This window comes from Symphalangus syndactylus, chromosome 7 (genome assembly GCF_028878055.3).
Source record: "Symphalangus syndactylus isolate Jambi chromosome 7, NHGRI_mSymSyn1-v2.1_pri, whole genome shotgun sequence".
Lineage (NCBI taxonomy): Eukaryota > Metazoa > Chordata > Mammalia > Primates > Hylobatidae > Symphalangus > Symphalangus syndactylus.
In genome coordinates, this window is record NC_072429.2 from 124,218,287 (window position 1) to 124,237,602 (window position 19,316).

Genomic DNA, 19,316 nt, shown 5'->3' on the forward strand with positions numbered 1-19,316 from the left:
CACACACACACACACACACACACTCCACAGAGCTCTTAATTCCAAACCAAAAGAACTGAGCCTGCTGATTATCTCTTTTTCCACTTAGAGCCTAAGATGTGTCTGAGTCCACAGGTGGGGTTACTGGTAGCCCCAGCCATAGGTTACTGAGTAGGAGAAACAAATCAGGAATCGGCACAGATACATACTCACATGCTATAACTAAAGAATTTCAAACTTGGAATCAATGTGCTTTTGCACATTAGCATGGCCCCCAAATTTTCCAAGCACCAGCTCAGCCTTTCCAAATAAACTGTCTTTGGAATAATGCAAGTAAAATAATATGGGCAGCCTAATAAGCATTTCAAGCAGGCAACAAATATTTGTATTTTCTTCATATGCTACTTTCATAGTTTCAAGAGAAAAGTGCTTTTAGGAAAGTGTTCAGGCTTAGGCCGGGCATGGTGACTCATGCCTACAATCCCAGAAATTTGGAAGGCCAAGGTGGGAGGATCCCTTGAGGCCAGGAGTTCAAGACCAGCCTCAGCAACATAGTGAGAGCTTGTCTTTAAAAAAAAAAAAAAAAGAAAGAAAGAAAAGAAAAGAAATGTTCCAGCCTAATTGAAAAAGTACATAGCAATCAAATTTTATTCCCAGCTGGCATAAAACTTCCTAACTGGTAGCCAAATTTGGGATGCCTGAAGACAGACAAGTGACTAATGCTAGAGCTGTGTGTGGCCAGTACCAAATGTATTTTCTGAGCACAAGACCATGTCTGGATTCTCCTTTGTAATTACCACACAGCCTACTGTAATTTTCAAGCTTATATTTACTTCCTGCCTTTGACATGTAATTCAGAGTCCAGGACTGCACCCCGAGCGAGAGTGAAGTCCTCTCTGTCATTTAGCTAAAACCTATAAAATCATGATTGTGTGAGGATGTGTGTATGTGTTTGTGTTGCCACGTCTGCTAAATATGTTAAGTGTAAGCTTGTGAAAAATATGCCCACTCCTGTCATGTTGGATGAGGCACTTTGCTTGTCAGATGTTTATTGAACACCTACTACCCTATGCCAGGGACTATTTTAGACTCTAGGAAACATCCGTGAGCAAGAGAATGAAGGCCCTGCTTTCCTGGGAGAGAACGAGGGAGGGGGAGTGGGGAAGAAAGACAGACAGAGAAATAGCACTTATGGACATGTGCTGTGCAGAGAACAAGAGTGATGTGATAGAGAAAGTCTGTGTGGCTTCTTTAGCTTGAGACATCAGACAAGGCCTCGCCAAGGAGATGACATTTAAACTGACATTTTAAAATGACAAGAAGGAGTAGGACAGGCATAGAGCAGGAGGAAGAGCATTCCAGACAGGTTAGTGTTAAGGCCTATAGACAGGAGGAGCTTGGCATGTTCCAGAAACAGAAAAGGCCAGTGTGCCTTGAGCATGGTGGGAGACAGGACAACTGAGCAGAGAGGTTGCGTATTAATCCGTTTTCATGTTTCTGATAAAGACATACCTGAGACTAGGAAGAAAAAGAGGTTTAATGGACTTAACATTCCACATGGCTGGGGAGGCCTCACAATCATGGCGGAAGACAAGGAAGAGCAAGTCACATCTTACATGGATGGTGGCAGGCAAAGAGAGAGAGAGCTTGTGCAGGGAAACTCCCCTTTTTAAAACCATCAGATCTTGTGAGACTTATTCATTATCACGAGAACAGCATGGGAAAGATCTGCCCCCATGATTCAGTTGCCTCCCATCGGGTCCCTCCCACAATATGTGGGAATTCAAGATGAGATTTGGGTGGAGACACAGCCAAACCATATTAGGTTGTCAGGGACAGAGTCACACGGGGCTGTCTAGGCCACTGCAAGAGGCGGACATGGGCGGTTGTGGCCCTTTGTGAGGGACACTAGTTAGGAAGCAACTGCAGTGGGCTGGGCAGGCGGCAGTAGTGGCTTGGACCAAGGCATGAAGTAGAGAATGAGAGAAGGGGCTAGATTTGGAATATGGTATAGAACCAGTCAGCAGAACCTACCAGTGGATTGGATGTGAGGAATGAAGAAAAGGGAATAACCAAGAATGATTCCAAAGGCTTTGGCTTTGAGCACCTCAGTGGATGGTGACTGAGAAGAGGAGGACCAAAGGCAGAGCTGCTTGGCTCTTCGCTGAGTCATAACTGACTAGCCACAAAAATTGGGAACTTACATCTTGGGGTCCAATCAGTGCCCTCACAACACCTCCCATCCAATTTTACATTGCTGGACTGTATTTGTAGACCTTTGGAAATACTACTTCAAACATATCCAGGGTTTCTCCTTCCTTTTGGTGTTGATTTTGTGACATTAAAAAAAAAAAAAAAAAAACTATTCAAGTTACCTAACTCTACCTTGCTCCATCCCTCATGGGTGCACTGTAAATGTTAGTTCTTATACAGGCTTCCTGCCTCAGCAGAGTTCTGGGGCACCCTGGGCTGGGGCATCTGGAGGTCAAGTAGAGGTCTGAGACCAGTCCATTGGTCAGAAGTTGGACAGCTGGCATATGCTTCTAACAACATCGTCTATGTATATAGAAAATAATATGACTAGTTTGCTTGTTTTTCTACTTATAGTTAGGAAAATTTTGTAACCTCTTTACTAAAGATTAAACTGATTTAATCCAATTGTTGCTTTATTATAAAGCAGATATTTTCTACATTTGCCTTAAAAATATTGTGGGGTTGGCTGGGCATGGTGGCTCACACCTGTAATCCCAGCACTTTGGGAGGCCGAGACAGGCAGATCACTTGAGGTCAGAAGTTCGATACCAGCCTGGCAAACATGGTGAACCCCCATCTTTACTAAAAATACACAAAATTAACCAGGCATGATGGTGGGCGCCTGTAATCCCAGCTACTTGGGAGGCTGAGGCACGAGAATCACTTGAACCCAGGAGGCAGAGGTTGCAGTGAGCTGAGATTGTGCCACTGCAACTCTAGCCTGGGCAACAGAGCAAGACTTCATTTCAAAAAAAAAAAAAAAAAAATATATATATATATATATATATATATAGTGGGGCTTTTGCTACACAATAGGAATAACAATATAGTTATTCTTCATGAGTATTTTGTTAGGAGTAAATGAAATAATGTATATGACATGCTTAGCACAGTAGCTGCATATAACATTCAGTAAATTTGAGGTATTATTATCAATGAAATAACAATTTGGAGCTGAGCGCGGTGGCTCATGCCTGTAATCCCAGCACTTTGGGAGGCCGAGGTGGGCAGATCACCTGAGGTCAGGAGTTCGCGACCAGCCTGACCAACATGGAGAAACCCCATCTCTACTAAAAATACAAAATTTGCCGGGGTGGTGGTGCATGCCTGTAACCCCAGCTACTCGGGATGCTGAGGCAGGAGAATCACTTGAACCCGGGAGGCGGAGGTTGCGTTGAGCCGAGATCATGCCCATTGCACTCCAGCCTGGGCAACAAGAGCAAAACTCCGTCTCAAAAAAAAAAAAAAAAAAATTCGGAGCAGAGGAGCTCCCAGAACCAATACACAGATTTTAATATCCAAATGAACCAGTCAGAGAAAATAGAACAACACATTGATTTATTAAATTCCTGCATCACTTTGGACAAAACCTACACTTTCTTTGTATCTCAATTGTCTCAGGTAAATGCGAGACTCAAGATAGATAGATAACCTCAACTTTAAAACTTCTGTGATTCTAGTAGATGATCAATATTTTCTCTCCCACCTTCCTTTTACCAGACTTATCACAAAGTTTTGTCTTTGCATCATCTAAATCAGTATAAGTGATATTTATTGCCAGATGCGACCTTTTGTTAGCACACTGGAGAATCCCAACGCTAATGTCAATTTCTATAAATATAGATTGAGAGTGAGGAAATGTTCTGTCTCTAGGGAAGTTTAGCTATTGAGAGTCTTTCTCTTTTTAGACTCTTGGTCTGTGGTCTCTTACTCACTCGTGACATTCTTCCCCAGTCTCACTTTTGTTACCTTTTTCTTTCGTGATCACTGATGCTGGTAGCCACCTACAATTTTGAAGTTCCCCACTCAGCCTTCTCTAGTGGTAGGCATTGCATTTGAGTTGTGCTTTCTTACTTCCTCTACCTTTTGAAATTTAAAAAATAGGAAATAGCAAACAAACCCACAGTCTTTCACATCAGCTGAACTCTGTTATTCATCCAACAGATTTTCTGGTGAATTCTCTGGTACAATGTATACAGTCAGAAACCAGCCATCAGTTCAGAATAAATGGTGTACAAAATTAAGAAAGAGCTACTTTTATTTTTACTCTTAAACACACGATCAGAAATGAGAGGCAGCAGCCCACAGGAGGAGGCTTTGAAAAGTGAATCCAAAGGAAAGACGGCTCCTCGCCTTCTCCTTGACTATTCTCCTTACCTGTCCAACTTTCCCGAGCCATGGTGAAGAGTCAGTGGATTGATAAAGGGACTCTCTTAGGAGTCTAACTCTTGCACTATGAATACCAAAGACAGGCCCTGAGAAGCATGAAAACCCATCATGGCCATGAGCAATATAATTTCCAGAGACCCCACCCCACAGCAAACATACTATAATATGGTACCCGCCCTATTAAATATCATTTTAGGACGGGTGCAGTGGCTCACGCCTGTAATCCCAGCACTTTGGGAGGCTGAGGCAGGCGTATCACAAGGTCAGGAGTTCGAGACCAGCGTGGCCAACATGGCGAAACCACGTCTCCACTAAAAATACAAAAATTAGCTGGGCCTGGTGGCGGACACCTGTAATCCCACCTATTCGGGAGGCTGAGGCAGGAGAATTGCTTGAACCCGGGAGGCGGAGGTTGCAATGAGCCAAGATCGTGGCATTGCACTCCAGCCTGGGTGACAAGGGCAAGACTCCATCGCAAAAAATAAAATATATATACATATATATATATATAATTTTATTGCTGTCAATTTTTTTTTTTTTTTGAGACAGAGTCTTGCTCTGTCACTCAGGCTGAAGTGCAATGGCATGATCTCTGCTCACTGCAACCTCCACCTCCCAGGTTCAAGCAATTCTCCTGCCTCAGCCTCCTGAGTAGCTCAGGTTATAGGCGCCCACAATCACGCCCAGCTAATTTTTGTATTTTTAGTAGAGAAGGGGTTTCACCATGTTGGTTAGGCTGGTGTCGAACTCCTGACCTCAGGTGATCTGCCCACCTCAGCCTCCCAAAGTGCTGGGATTACAGGCATGAGCCACCACACCCAGCCTTGCTGTCAAAATTTTGAAAAAATATTTGTATAATTTTGCTTTGGAAATAGGTTGGCTACCAGTAACTGATTTAATTTGTAATTGACTATTAGTTTCAGCAATTATCTTACCATATTGGGAAATTTTTATGAAGTTTATGAAGAAATAAATCCAGCCCTACATATTACTTCCAAATTATGTATTTTTGATTACCGGATCAACAATTAATGAAGTTAACTTCACATTTGTATAGACCTTTAACATTTAGTCATTTCAGTACTATTGTTACTCTGTTTTGAAGCCAATCAATGGTTTTTAAGGTCTCAGATGTTTGTTTAGCTCTCTGAAAAGCTGGAAGCCCCGAGGCACTGCACCTTAATGCACAGTGGTTAAAAATGCTCTGACTGGTTATGCCCAAGCCCTGAGATCTTCACTGCCTTCTTCAAAGAATAAAAGCTGGTTTAGGGGCCAGCAAGCTGGCATACAAATACACCAGTCTACTCCAAGAAGGTGACTCTAAGAAAAACAAAGTAATTAGAGGCAGAATCTCTGTGTTGCAATTAATTCACTAGGTTACCTTGAACAAGAGCTCTGCAGCCCTTTCCCTGCCCCTCAGTACAGCTTGAGCATCCCTAATCCCAAAATCCAAAACCCACAATGCTCCAAAATCCAAGACTTTTTGAGCACCTACATGACGCCACAAGCAGAAAATTCCACATCTGGCCTCATGCAACAAGTACACACGAGTGTTAAAAATACTGTATAAAATTAGCTTCAGGCTATGTGTGTAAGCTTTATATGAAACATAAATGAAATTCATGTTTAGACTTGGGTCCCATCCCCCAAGATATTTCATCATGCTTATGCAAATATTTCAAAGTCCGAAATCCGAAACACTTCTGGTCCCAAGCATTTCGGATAAGGGATACTCAACCCGTAGTGCCTTTGCAAACAAACACCTCATCTGGCCTAGGTGATGGCCCACAGTCATCAGTTCTATGGAACCGAAAGGTATGCCACACCATCTGAACCAGAAACAAGGGCTTCCTCTCACACATAAGAGGAAAGCCATTTTTATGTCTGTATTATTTCGCCAAAATTAAAGAAGGAAGGGAAGGGAGAAAAGAGTAGGGAAGGGAAAGGGAAAGGAGAAGGAAGGAGAAAGGACTACACCATCAACACATGTTTAGAAAGCTACTGATCTTTTGGCCAGGCCCCGTGACTCACGCCTGTAATCCCAGCACTTTGGGAGGCCAAGGCGGGCAGATCACCTGAGGTCAGGAATTCGAGACCAGCCTGGCCAATATGGTGAAACCCCATCTCTACTAAAAATACAAAAATTAGCCAGGCGTGGTGTCATGCACCTATACTCCCAGCTACTCAGGAGGCTGAGGCAGGAGAATCACTTGAACCTGGGAGGCGGAGGTTGCAGTGAGCCAAGATTACGCCATTGCATGCACTCCAGCCTGGGCGACAGAGCAAGACTCCATCTCAAAAAAAAAAAAAAAAAAAAAAAGAGCTATTGATCTTTAACTTCTGTGCAAAATTACAAGTATCTTTTCTTCAGAGAGAATGGCTTTCATGTGAGATACTCCCATCATCCCATTCAAAGGTTGTTTATCATCTGTTTTTGATTTTGTTTTGTTTTTCAGTTGGGGGCAAATGGGATGTAATGCAAAGAACATCAGTTTCAGAAGCAGCTCATGCTCTGTTCAAAGCCAGTCCTGTCACTATCACTCAGCAGTTCTCAAAGTGCAGGCCAGGGATCTCTAGGGTGCTCCAAGGGTCTTTCAGAGTGTCCATAAGGTCAAAACTGTCTTTATAATAATAGTATGATCTCATCTGCCTGTTTCACTCTCATTCTTTTCATGAGTGAATTTTCCCAGAGACTACAGGATATGTGATATTGTGACAGATTGAATGCATATGCAGATATCCAAATCCAACTGGCTGCTGTGAAGCCAGGCATTCGAGATATTTATAAAAATGGAAAACAATGCCATTCTTCTCATTATGTATGTCTGTGTGTATGGGGGGGTGTTCTGGAAATATAATTGTAACTTTTAAAATGTTGTTTATGGTAACGTAGTGGGATTATTATTGTTATTTTTAATTTTTTTTTTTTTTTTTTTTTTAAGACAGAGTCTCGCTCTGTCACCAGACTGAAGTGAAATGGCAGGATCTCGGCCCACTGCAACCTCCACCTTCTGGATTCAAGCGATTCTCCTGCCTTAGCCTCCCGAATAGCTGGGACTACAGGCACATGCCACCATGCCCAGCTAATTTTTGTAGTTTTGGTAGAGATGGGGTTTCACCATGTTGGCCAGGATGGTCTTGATCTCTTGACCTCGTGATCCACCCACCTCAGCCTCCCAAAGTGCTGGGATTAAAGGCGTGAGCCGCCGCAACCGGCCTTATTGTTATTTTTTAATGAATTTTTAATTTCTCAATCTTAATGTCTAATATGCTAAATATTGATAAATATAACCCACATAGAAAAAGCTTAAAGGAGTTCATACCTATCTATAACTAAAAAGTTTGAGAAGCCCTGCACTACCTAATTGTAATGACTGTTTATCGATTATTGCTTCGTACCATGAGCTGTGCAAAGTGTACCACATTCTTCATCTCTTTTAATCTTTGCCACGAGGCTGTAAAGCAGGGGCTTTAAAAAAGGGCACCTTGCTAGCCCAGCGTCTCACCATTGGACAAGAAAGAGATCACCAAGTCGGTTCTCTGACTCTGAAGCCACACTCTTGGTCACTTTCTCTATAATTTTAAAAAAGATTTTTTTAACTGCTCTGAGCCTCAGTTCCCTTATCAAATAGTCAGAATGTGGTACCCCGTAGTGTTCTCTGAAAAGCAGAAGAGTTTCTATGCATTCAGTCCCTACATAGGGGCCAACACCAAATGCACCCCCAGAAACTCTTCACCTCCCTTCCTTCCATTCCTTCCTTTTCTTTGACGTTAGACCAGAGAGGCTTATCAACTCTCCATTTTCCTCTAGGTGGTCTTCAAGCTGACAGAGAAGCTGACGGAACAGAAGGAGTGGATGAAGATATAATTGTGACCCAAAGTCAGACCAACTTCACCTGCCCCATTACGAAGGTACCGCTTCCTCCTACTTCCCCTGAAAGAAATACGATTCACTTCACAGAGGAAGAAAGGTTCCTGTTTGCTTTCTGGTTTGATTTCACTTAGGGAGTTAAGGAGGGAGTAAAGAAAAGTGCTGGGGATTGAAGAGTATCCACGGGAGGTTCCTGGGCTGGAGAGAGCTGTCAGTCAATCATGCCCTTAAGGATCCGGGACTAAAGTCATGGCCTACAGGCCAAGTGACAGTACTGCCACTGGATTCCCTGCATTTCCTTATCTAAAGCCTAATAATTATCTAAAGCCATGAGAATGGGAAGTTAAGCATAGAAAGCTCAGGACTAGGACAAAACAGCTACTGGAAGTTGATCATTATCATTCCTGAAAGCCCAACATCTCCTTGATTACAGGAGGAAATGAAGAAGCCAGTGAAAAATAAAGTGTGTGGCCACACCTATGAAGAGGACGCCATTGTTCGCATGATTGAGTCCAGGCACAAGCGGAAGAAAAAGGCCTGGTGAGTGGACGCGGGGAAGGAAGTGGAGCCTTCCCTAGTGGTAGTCACTCAGAGGTGGCGTGTTCACGCTAGAGGAAAAGACACTTCAATGTCTCTTCTAAATTCCGTTCACCTCCCGAATACTGTAAACATGGAAGTGGGCTTTCTGGAAAAACAATACATGAGGGAAAAATTAGTAATCTGTTCAGGAAGAAGCTGAGGGAACTTCAACCACACCAAAACAGAATAAGGCCAGGCACGGTGGCTCATGCCTGTAATCCCAGTACTTTGGGAAGCCAAGGTGGGCAGATCACCTGAAGTCAGGAGTTCGAGACCAGCCTGACCAACATGGTGAAACCCCATCTCTACTAAAAACACAAAAATTAGCCAGGCATGGTGGCAGGTGCCTGTAATCCCAGCTACTCGGGGGGCTGAGGCAGGAGAATCTGTTGAACCCAGGAGGTGGAGGTTGCAGTGAGCCGAGATTGTGCCACTGCATTCCAAACTGGGCAACAGAGCTAGACTCTGTCTCAAAAAAAAAAAAAAGGTTTAGGTAAATTCATGGCTAACTCATGAATGATAAATTCTTTTTTTAATTGGAAGTTTTGCAGAATCTTTATAAATATACATAATATATATTATATGTTATATATTGTTTTATATGTATATCATATATTATTTATCTTTAAATAGATATAATATATACATACACACATATATATATCTCGCCTTCCTTCCCCTCCTACCACAACCATGGAGAACCATGCTCTGTTCCTGTGATAACATAGAATCCTGAGTTAGCCAGACTGACTGGCGTTGACTTAGTTTGGCATTTCTTGTGCTCTTATCATGGATTTGTTGCAGGAATGGAATTGCAGGTGTGACTAGTTCTCAATTGACTTCTGATAACAGTCCCTTTGATGTATGGCTTGCTTCTCCATTGCCCAGAAATTTGCTGGTCCAGACCTAGAATTGGAATTCCCCAGCACTCCTCATCTGGGTGTGGACTTAGAGATAATATATTGGAGACTAAAGATATCTTGATGGTCATTCAGGCAAGTAACTTATCCTATGTATTCTAGAAGAATAGTGGCTTTGCTGCCTAATGGTTGCAAAATGTAGACATTCTTAGTACATTTTGATCTGTTTTGAGTTTTTGAGTTACAGTTGAAATGTCAGATTTCGGCCAGGCACGGTGGCTCACGCCTGTAATCCCAGCACTTTGGGAGGCCGAGGCAGGTGGATCACGAGGTCAGGAGATAGAGACCATCCTGGCTAACACGGTGAAACCCCATCTCTACTAAAAATACAAAAAATTAGCCAGGCACGGTGGCAGGCACCTGTAGTCCCAGCTACTGGGGAGGCTGAGGCAGGAGAATGGCGTGAACCCGGGAGGCGGAGCTTGCAGTGAGCAAAGATCATGCCACAGCACCCAGCCTGGGTGACAGAGTGATACTCTGTCTCCAAAAAAAAAAAAAGAGGGAGGATTCTGGGTTGTTAAATGGCATGCTTTCTTGCTTGCTTTCTTTTTTTTTTTGAGACCGAGTTTCCCTCTTTTTGCCCAGACTGGAGTGCAATGGCATGATCTCAGCTTACCGCAACCTCCATCTCCCAGGTTCAAGCGATTCTCCTGCCTCAGCCTCCTGAATAGCTGGTATTACAGGCATGCACCTCCACGCTGGCTAATTTTGTATTTTTAGTAGAGATGGGGTTTCTCCATGTTGGCCAGGCTGGTCTCAAACTCCCGAGCTCAGGTGATCCGCCCGCTTCGGCCTCCCAAAGTGTTGGGATTATAGGCATGAGCCATCGTGCCCGGCCATGGCATGCTTTCATTAGTTTCCTTATCCATAAATGAATGACAATCATAATCACCTCATTGGCATATTTGAAATTTAAATAAGATACATGCAAATTACTTAAAGTAGCTGGTACACAGTAGGGCTCAGTAAAATTATCCCATCATCATCTTCAAACTTGAGCCACTATCAACATCCTCTTCGTTTTTTTCCACCATTGCTCTATAGGCATGGGAGAGGAGGACAGTTTTAAAGGAGTAAGATGAGCCAACCTGGAGTTTAGGAAGTTACTCCAATAGCAATGCAGAGATAGATTAAGGAGGCATGAGGCAAAAAAAAGTCAGTGGATTAAGTTATAGAAAATTAGGGCATAGAGATGCAAGAGTGATTGTGGAGGTACAGTTAACGATATTCGACGACTGACTGAATGTAAGAGAAAGGAAGAAGCAGCGAGGGGTGGCTGACATTTCTCATCTGGGTGTCTAGTACTGTCATTTGCTCATTAGCCTCCAGAGAAGGCATGAGAGAGGAACACTCTCATTGGAGGATTGTGATAGACTCAGCTCAGGTCATCCTAAATTCAAGGTCCCAGCAATACAGCCCTGTGGAAGTGTCCAGGAAGTGCAGCAAATGTGAGTTTTGCAGTCAGGGGAGGACTTAGAACTATCGATGTGGATTGGGAGGTTATCAGTGTAGACGAGTGAACCCACTCAACTACCATGGCAGATGCAGCTCTGAAACAAATGCATTCACCAGCAGAGAGCCAGCAAGGCAGGGCCCGCGACTCCCCTATGATCTCCACAAGGCCAGAGCCCGACTTCGTTCTGCTCACTGTGATGCCTCAGCACCCTGGTGCCAACCCTCAAAAAACACTTTGTTGACCAATGAAAAGATCAATCAGCAGAAGAAGACCCCAGCAAAGCAGTCTAAAATATAGCCAGGAGCCAGGAAGAGTGATAAGGAGTGGAGGCTCATGAGGACTTGTGGGCGGGGTGGGCAGGGTTCTGACGGCCAGGTGCATTTGGGCAGCAGTAGATTAGAACTCAGGGCCTTCTTGAAACCGACTCCAGAAGTTTCTGATGAAGCATGAAGTCGTGTCATTTCCCATGATGCACATTAGAGTGATGAGTATTTCTGGGTTCGCTTTGTTTAGAAATGTCCATGACACATTGTCTCATTTCTTCCTCCTAGATTGTTCTAGTTATGTTTGTTTTTTTAGACTGGAATTCCAGGTCCATTGTGTTCTGGGCACTGCCTGAATTTTACTATGCAAGCTTCAGGCCCTGGGAAGGCCTCTCTGCACTGGCTTGAGTCAGAATAATATTGTTGAGACTTTAGCCCCAGCCAAGCACAGTAGTTAGAATAATTTCCTAAAATATATCTGTTAATAATAAGCCTATTTATCCTCTTAAAAATAAAGCTGCCTTATGATTTCCTTTTTTTTTTTCTTTTCTTTTTTCTTTCCTTTTTTTTTTTTTGAGACAGTCTCACTCTGTCTCCCAGGCTGGAGTATAACCTCTGCCTCCCAGGTTCAAGCAATTCTCATGCCTCAGCCTCCCAAGTAGCTGTGATTACAGGCACATGCCATCACACCTGGCTAATTTTTGTATTTTTAGTAGAGACAGGGTTTCACCATGTTGTCCAGCTGGTCTCGAACTCCTGGCCTCAAGTGATCTGCCCACCTTGGCCTCCCAACCTTATAATTTTCATATGTTAATATTTCTAACTTGACCACAGTCACTTTTTTGCTTTTTTGAGAACAGGAAACATATTTTTAAAAGTCATATTTAAGAGCATGTAATAAAATGAAGTTGAATAGAAATGGGTCATTCGACAGCAGAACTCCAGCTTTGTGCTTGGAATTCCTGTTTCAACACTTATCAATAAGCCATTCAACCTTTCCGCCTCAGTTTCCTCATCTGTAAAGTGGAGGTAACATCAGCATCTCACAGCATTTCAGGGGCCAAAGAAATGGTAGGGAATTCCATTCTGGGTCTGGACCAGCACATTTCTTGGCAGAAGAGTAGCAAAAGCACTTAGTTGAAAGCTCTTTTGGGAGCGAAGAGCGCTAAACAAATAGCTGTAGGGTTGTTAAGACCGAGGCTGATAGAGTTGTTATCACTCCCTATGCCGCTTAGTGACACATTATTTGATTCAGGGGGTGTAAGATAGAATTACTGTCTGTGTTGAGGTATGACAGGAATCCCTCCCATTCAGATTTCCAGAGGTCTCTATAGACCTGTCTATAGCTTGTAGACTAAACCTTGGAATTCTTGGGACCCAGATCCAGGAACTCCCAGAATCGTGTATTCTTGAGCATTTGCAGAGGCCAAGGTTCCCCACAGCCCTGTGGGAACCCAAGACCCAGTTCCCTTTGCTCAGCAGTCACCTTTGTGCTTGCCCCATGCTGCAGCGAAATGCTCTGCCCGGGTAGTGCCTGGAGGTGGGGACCCAGCCGCTCCTGCGAGGCCTGAAGGGCTGACTCCTGCACAGCGATGATGTGGCAGCTCAAGATCGGGTATTGCCACACTGAACTCGCTCACCAGGATGTCATGGGATTAATGCCGAATGCTTACGGAGACAGTTGTTTCTCCACAAGAGGCATGCCCTGATTCAGCACTGTGGCATGATGGCCTTCTCTTATCCTTTCTGCTTTAAAAACTTGTGTTTATTGGAGATGAAGTGAGAAACAAGGTCCTTCCCAGTTCCAGCATCAACCTCGCCTCCAGGAAGTCTTCCCTGAGCCCTTATTCATGCTGGACAAAATGTCGTTAGCACCCCATGTCATGCCAACATTGTCAGTGCAGCTGGCTCCTCTCCACGAGCTTCTTGAGAGCGGAAGCGGAAGCTGTGGACTAGGGCAGGGACTGGTGCACGGCAGGACGTGAAGTGAACTCCCCAGTCCTTAACACACATCAGCCTGCTTATTTCTCAGCCTTATTTGACAGGCTTGTGGTCTGCCTTCATGTTCTTAAAGGGAAAAACTGAGGCACAGAGACTTTAGTCACTTACCCAGAGTGACACAGCCAGGGGGTTTAAGCCCAGGTCTTTCTCACTGTTGAGCCTGCAGTTCTGTCAGTAGGCCATCCAGCTCCCCTTGGGAGGGCTATTTGGTTCATACCTCTACCATCAGAGTCTATCTCCTCAGTGAGCTCAGACCTCGTTTGACATGGCTAACCCTGGGATCCATCCCACTGAAGCGAAGGTGGGCACCTGCTCTGCAACTGAGTGTGTGGTTAAGTCCATCAGGCATTCTCAGTGTGCTCTCATGCACTGACTAAAACCATGATGTCATCAGGAAGTCCTCCCCACCTCACTCTCCACTTCCCTCTCTGCTTATTCACTGTCTGGCTATGAGAGTTAAGGCCTTTGCTGGGTACAATGGAAGAGACCAAGGCCAGGCAGTCCAAAGCAGATGTTCAGGGTTATGTTTTAAGGGAGGGTCATCCCAGCAACCTACTTGGAGTTGCATTTCAATGTCATGGAAGCCAAAGTTATGATACTTGGCTTTTCTAGTCACAAAAGTGTCTGTATCCGCTTCATGATCTTAGCTGCTTATTTTCATACTTACAGACATAATTCACCAGGCACAGTGGCTCATGCCTGTAATCCCAGCACTTTGGGAGGCCAAGGCAGGTGGATCACTTGAGCTCAGGAGTTCAGGACCAGCCTGGGAAACATGGTGAAACTCTGTCTCTACCAAAAATTTTTTAAAAATTAGCCAGGTGTGATGGTATGCACCTGTGGGCCCAGCTACTCAGGAGGCTGAGGTGGGAGGATTGCTTGAGCCTGGGAGGCAGAGGTCACAGTAAGCAGAGATAGTGCTACTCCAGCCTGGGTGACAGAATGAGACCCTGTCAAAAAAGGAAAGAGGAAAGAGGAGAGAAGAAAGAAAGAAAGGAAGAAAGAAAGAAAGAAAGAAAGAAAGAAAGAAAGAAAGAAAGAAAGAAAGAAAGAAAGAAAGAAAGAAAGAGAGAAAGAAGGGAGGGAGGGAGGGAAGGAAGGAAGGAAGGAAGGAAGGAAGGAAGGAAGGAAGGAAGGAAGGAGAAGAAAGGGAAGGAAGGAAAGGAGGGAGGGAGGGAAGGAAGGAAGGAGAAGAGAGGAGGAGGGGGGAGGGAAGGAAAGAAGGAGAAGAGAGGAGGAGGGGGGAGGGAAGGAAAGAAGGAAGGAAGGAGAAGAGAGGAGGAGGAAGGAGAGGGGGGAGGGAGGGAAGGAAGGAAGGAAGGAAGGAAGGAAGGAAGGAAGGAAGGAAGGAAGGAAGGAAGGGAATTCGCTTTGAGAGTTCAGCATAGGGGGACAGGCTGGGAAAGAAATACAGATTTTTAAACTAGTGTAAAACATTTCTCCAGCCTTGCCCTAATGCAAAGCCAAATCATCAAAATGATGCATACCTGGGCCAAATCACCCTGATCCTCTTTCATATAATTGCCTTTCTATAATTATGATTTAACACATCATGTACCTGAGTATGTAGGGCACTTTTTTTTTTTTTTTTTTGAGACAGAGTCTCGCTCTGTTGCCCAGGCTGGAGTGCAGTGGTGCAATATTGGCTCACCGCAATCCCCACCTCCCGGGTTCAAGCAATTCTCCTGCCTCAGCCTCACGAGTAGCTGGAATTACAGACGTGCGCCACCACGCCTGGCTAATTTTTGTATTTTTAGTAAAGATGGGGTTTCACCATGTTGGCCAGGCTGGTCTCAAACTCCTGACCTCATGTGATCCACCCACCTCGGCCTCCCAAAGTGCTGAAATTACAGGTGTGAGCCACCGCGCCCGGCCATATTTTAATATTTTAAAAATAAATACTGTTATTAAGCATATTATATTTCATTGATTAATGCCCCTCTAATGTAAAGACTCCTTGATCCACAGATCAGGGCCAAGAAATACTTTCTTTCATGTTGGACTGTTGGGCTTCCTATCACTAGACAAATTGGAGCTCCCATGACCAACTTTCTTTCCTTCTGGTTTGCATCTTTACTGTGGTTTGCATATTTATTGTTTTTGGTCTTAATATCCTGTGCTTTATGGAGAGCTGTCTCAGATCACTGGGCCAGAGCTCTGTGTGAGCAGGAACCATATATTTGTATTTCACAGTTGCATGCTTAGAACCTAGCATAGGGCTGATCCCTAGAAGAGTCAATTAATGCATGAATGGGTGCATGCCTGTGTGGGATATATGCAAGATAGAAATAGATCCAGAACTTTAAAACTTCTTGGAAGAATGATGATTAGGGAACACATGATAGTCACAGGGGATCTGGAAGGGAATTAACATTATTGAGCACAGGGGATCTGGGAGGGAATTAACAGTATTGACTGTCACCTTGGGAAATAGGGGTTCTCCCCCCATTTTAAATCAGAGGCAAGGGAGGCTCAAGAAGGTTATTGTGAATTGCCTGTGGTCTCACAACTAGCAAGTAGGTGGTAGAGAGAAAATTCAGACCTAGGTTAGCTTGACTCCAAACATTGGGCCTCTAATCTACCAAATTTGGTCCACTTTGAGAACCAGATTCTTTGAGAAGAAATAGGTGATTGCATCCAGCCCACTGCCCTCAGAGAAGACCACATCGAAGCAGAGCCGTGGCTTGTTTCCACCCCTTTCTGGGTGACTCACGCTGATGTCTTCAGCTGCAGCCTTTCCACTGAGTCCCAGTGGCCCACTCAGTCTCTCTTCTGGGAAGGCTACTGGGCATCCATTCCAGAGGAAACAGATACCAACCAGGACTGTGGTTCTGTGCTGCAGCCTGTTTTGCCCCATCATTTCCCACTGTGATAAAGGGCACTACCAGTCACTGATCTGCCCAGATGAAGCTCGCTTCTTCCCTTTCGCTTATGCTCCACAGCCGCTCCGTCGGCAAGTCCTATAGGTTCTATGGTCAAGCATGTCCTGAAGCTGATCACCATACCACCCTCAGCTGAGTTGCCCTCACCTCTCTCCTGCACCCTGCAGGATCCCCCACGCTATTTTCCCCACCCCTCTCTTACCTCCCTGCTTTGTGTTCTCCATAAGCAGCCAGAGTAACATTTTCCAGATGTAAACCAAACACACTCCTCCTCCATCTCAAAACCTTCCAGTGTTTTCTCTGCATATTTAAAATAAAATCCAAGTCCAGGCATGGTGGCTCATGCCTGTAATCCCAGCACTTTGGGAGGCCGAGGCAGGTGGATCACTTGAGGTCAGGAGTTCAAAACCAGCCTGGCCAACATTGTGAAACCCCGTCTCTACTAAAAATACACAAAATTAGCCAGGCATGGTGGCAGGTGCCTGTAATCCCAGCTACTCAGGAGGCTGATGCAGGAGAATTGCTTGAACCCAGGAGGCGGAAGTTGCAGTGAGCTGAGATCACGCCACTGCACCCCAGCCTGGGTGAAAGAGCGAGACTCCAAAATAAATAAATTAATTAAATTAAATAAACTCCAAAGCCCCATTGGCCCACTGACCTCACTTCCAACTGCTCTCCCTCTTGCCTGGGTCACTGCAGCCACATAGAGCTTGCTGTCACTCCAGGGCACCAAGCTGGACATCCTCAGCACTGCACTTGCTACTGCCTCAGCCCAGACCACGTGCAGACTTGTTCCACATGCTTCATTCTGGGTCCTGCCCAAGATAAGATGTGTTCAGTGAGGCATGCCCCGAGTCCAGCCAATCAAGCCGTGGCCGCAGCACTCTCTCTCCTTGACGCTGCTTCATTGCCCTCATAGCCCATAAGGTGACCCGAGCTTACAGCAAGCATTTATTTGGTTCCCTAGTGGTTGCCTGTCTTCCTCATTAGAAAGTTAGCTCATAGGCCGGGCGCGGTGGCTCACGCCTTGTAATCCCAGCACTTTGGGAGGCCGAGGCGGGTGGATCACGAGGTCAGGAGATCGAGACCATCCTGGCTAACATGGTGAAGCCCTGACTCTATTAAAAATACCAAAAATTAGCTGGGTGTGGTGGCGGGCTCCTGTAGTCCCAGCTACTCGGAAGGCTGAGGCAGGAGAATGGTGTGAACCTGGGAGGCGGAGGTTGCAGTGAGCCAAGATCGCGCCACTGCACTCCAGACTCCATCTCAAAAAAAAAAGTTAGCTCATGATAAGGCAGGCACTACTCACGTATCGCGTGTGTCGCCAGCACCCAGACAGGGCCTGGCTCAGGTAGGGACTCAGTGAATAAATGAATGAGCGCACCTTGGTCCTGATTTTGACACTTTTCCTTTTTCAGTAAAATGTCTTACTTAAACACTTGAGTATAAAAGAAGTTTCTGCTTAAAGCAGTAAAGGGGACTGACTTGATGTTCTTTCTCTCTCACAGTTGCCCTCAAATTGGCTGTAGCCACACGGATATAAGAAAGTCAGATCTTATCCAGGATGAAGCACTTAGAAGGGCGATTGAGAACCATAACAAGAAAAGATATCGTCATTCCGAGTAGGAAAAGCCACCTGCCTGCAGGGACACCAGCAGCCTACCTCCTACCCCAGCCGTCTGTTGAGAGCAGTGCTGACCCCAGCAGTTAGGGACTGGCTACATAGCATACTTGTTGGGGGTAAAACTTGATGCTTTTATGTGTGCTTGAAAACATTTTTCAAAGTTACACAACAGAAATGCAAGCATATTGTTTATTTTTAAGTGTTCTATAATGTTAAATAAAACTTTGATCATCTGCCATGTCCTCCCTGCATGCCTCCTGATGTATGGATTGTTCCAGAGGTGCAGGCTTTTCCATTTCAAGGACATCAGACTGATTTTTATAATAGTTTTGACTAAAGAATGTCTTTCAGCCAGGTGCAGTGGCTCATGCCTGTAATCCCAGCACTTTGGGAAGCCGACGTGGGCAGATCACTTGAGGTCAGGAGTTCAAGACCAGCCTGGGCAACATGGTGAAACTCCGTCTCTACCAAAAATACAAAAATTAGCCAGGTGTGGTGGTGCACACCTGTAATCCTAGCTACTCGGGAGGCTGAGGCAGGAGAATCAGTTGAACCCAGGAGGCGGAGGTTGCAGTGAGCCAAGATTGCGCCACTGCACTCCAGCCTGGGCAACAGAGCAAGACTCTATCTCAAAAAAAAAAAAAAAAAGAATGTCTTTCAAGTGATATTTGAAATTAAAACATATAAAAACACTCCTATTGCGAGGCATTTTCTATGAGTATAGTAAATAATAGCATTCGGTTATAAAGCAAAGTCAGTTTGCTTTCTTGTATTTACATTGTATATTGACAGTTCCAAACATATAAATGCTTTTATTGTCGTTCTGAATGGAATAGAATGCTCCAATGACTGGCTAATCAGTGCATTGCAGTGGTGATTGATGCCTGTAATGAAAACTTTGCTGCAGCCCTCCAAGAGCCTAAAGTACCATCAACAGTAACCACATTCCAGCTGCTCTCTGTTTTTCTAGATGGCTCACTGCAAGTGACTTCATCCCCCTGGATGTTGGTGTCTTCAGCCATAAAGTGAAGGTGTTCAACAAGATGCTCTCTAATGTCTCTAATCAACAAGATGCTCCCTAGTGTCCTGTGACCCCTGAGAGTCTATGGACTTACACCAGCAGGGTCTTTAAGTCGAATGTCTTCAGTTACATTCTAATTGTGTGATGAGCACCAATCTATTGTCTCCATTAGCAACCTTTTATTAACCTTACTATTTAATTAAACCAAATTTGAAGCATACCCTGATGGCACTGGAAAACCAAGAATAGCTAATAAGAGCTAACATTTATTGAGTACTTACTGTATACCAGGTGCTAT

The 19,316-nt window shown here is 44.7% G+C and overlaps 1 protein-coding gene across 8 annotated transcripts in view; it reads left to right on the plus strand.

Annotated features, from left to right (window-relative positions):
* NSMCE2 (NSE2 (MMS21) homolog, SMC5-SMC6 complex SUMO ligase) overlaps nt 1–18,230 on the plus strand; it is a 281,791-nt gene extending 263,561 nt beyond the window's left edge. For all 8 annotated transcript variants that reach the window (XM_063642944.1, XM_063642945.1, XM_055287231.2 and 5 more), the window contains 3 exons: nt 8,213–8,313; nt 8,706–8,812; nt 17,882–18,230. In XM_063642944.1, coding sequence (XP_063499014.1) covers nt 8,213–8,313; nt 8,706–8,812; nt 17,882–17,999 — 326 coding nt within the window. In that variant the 3' untranslated portion in view covers nt 18,000–18,230. The remainder of the gene's footprint in view (nt 1–8,212; nt 8,314–8,705; nt 8,813–17,881) is intronic.
* The last annotated feature ends 1,086 nt before the right edge of the window (nt 18,231–19,316 follow it).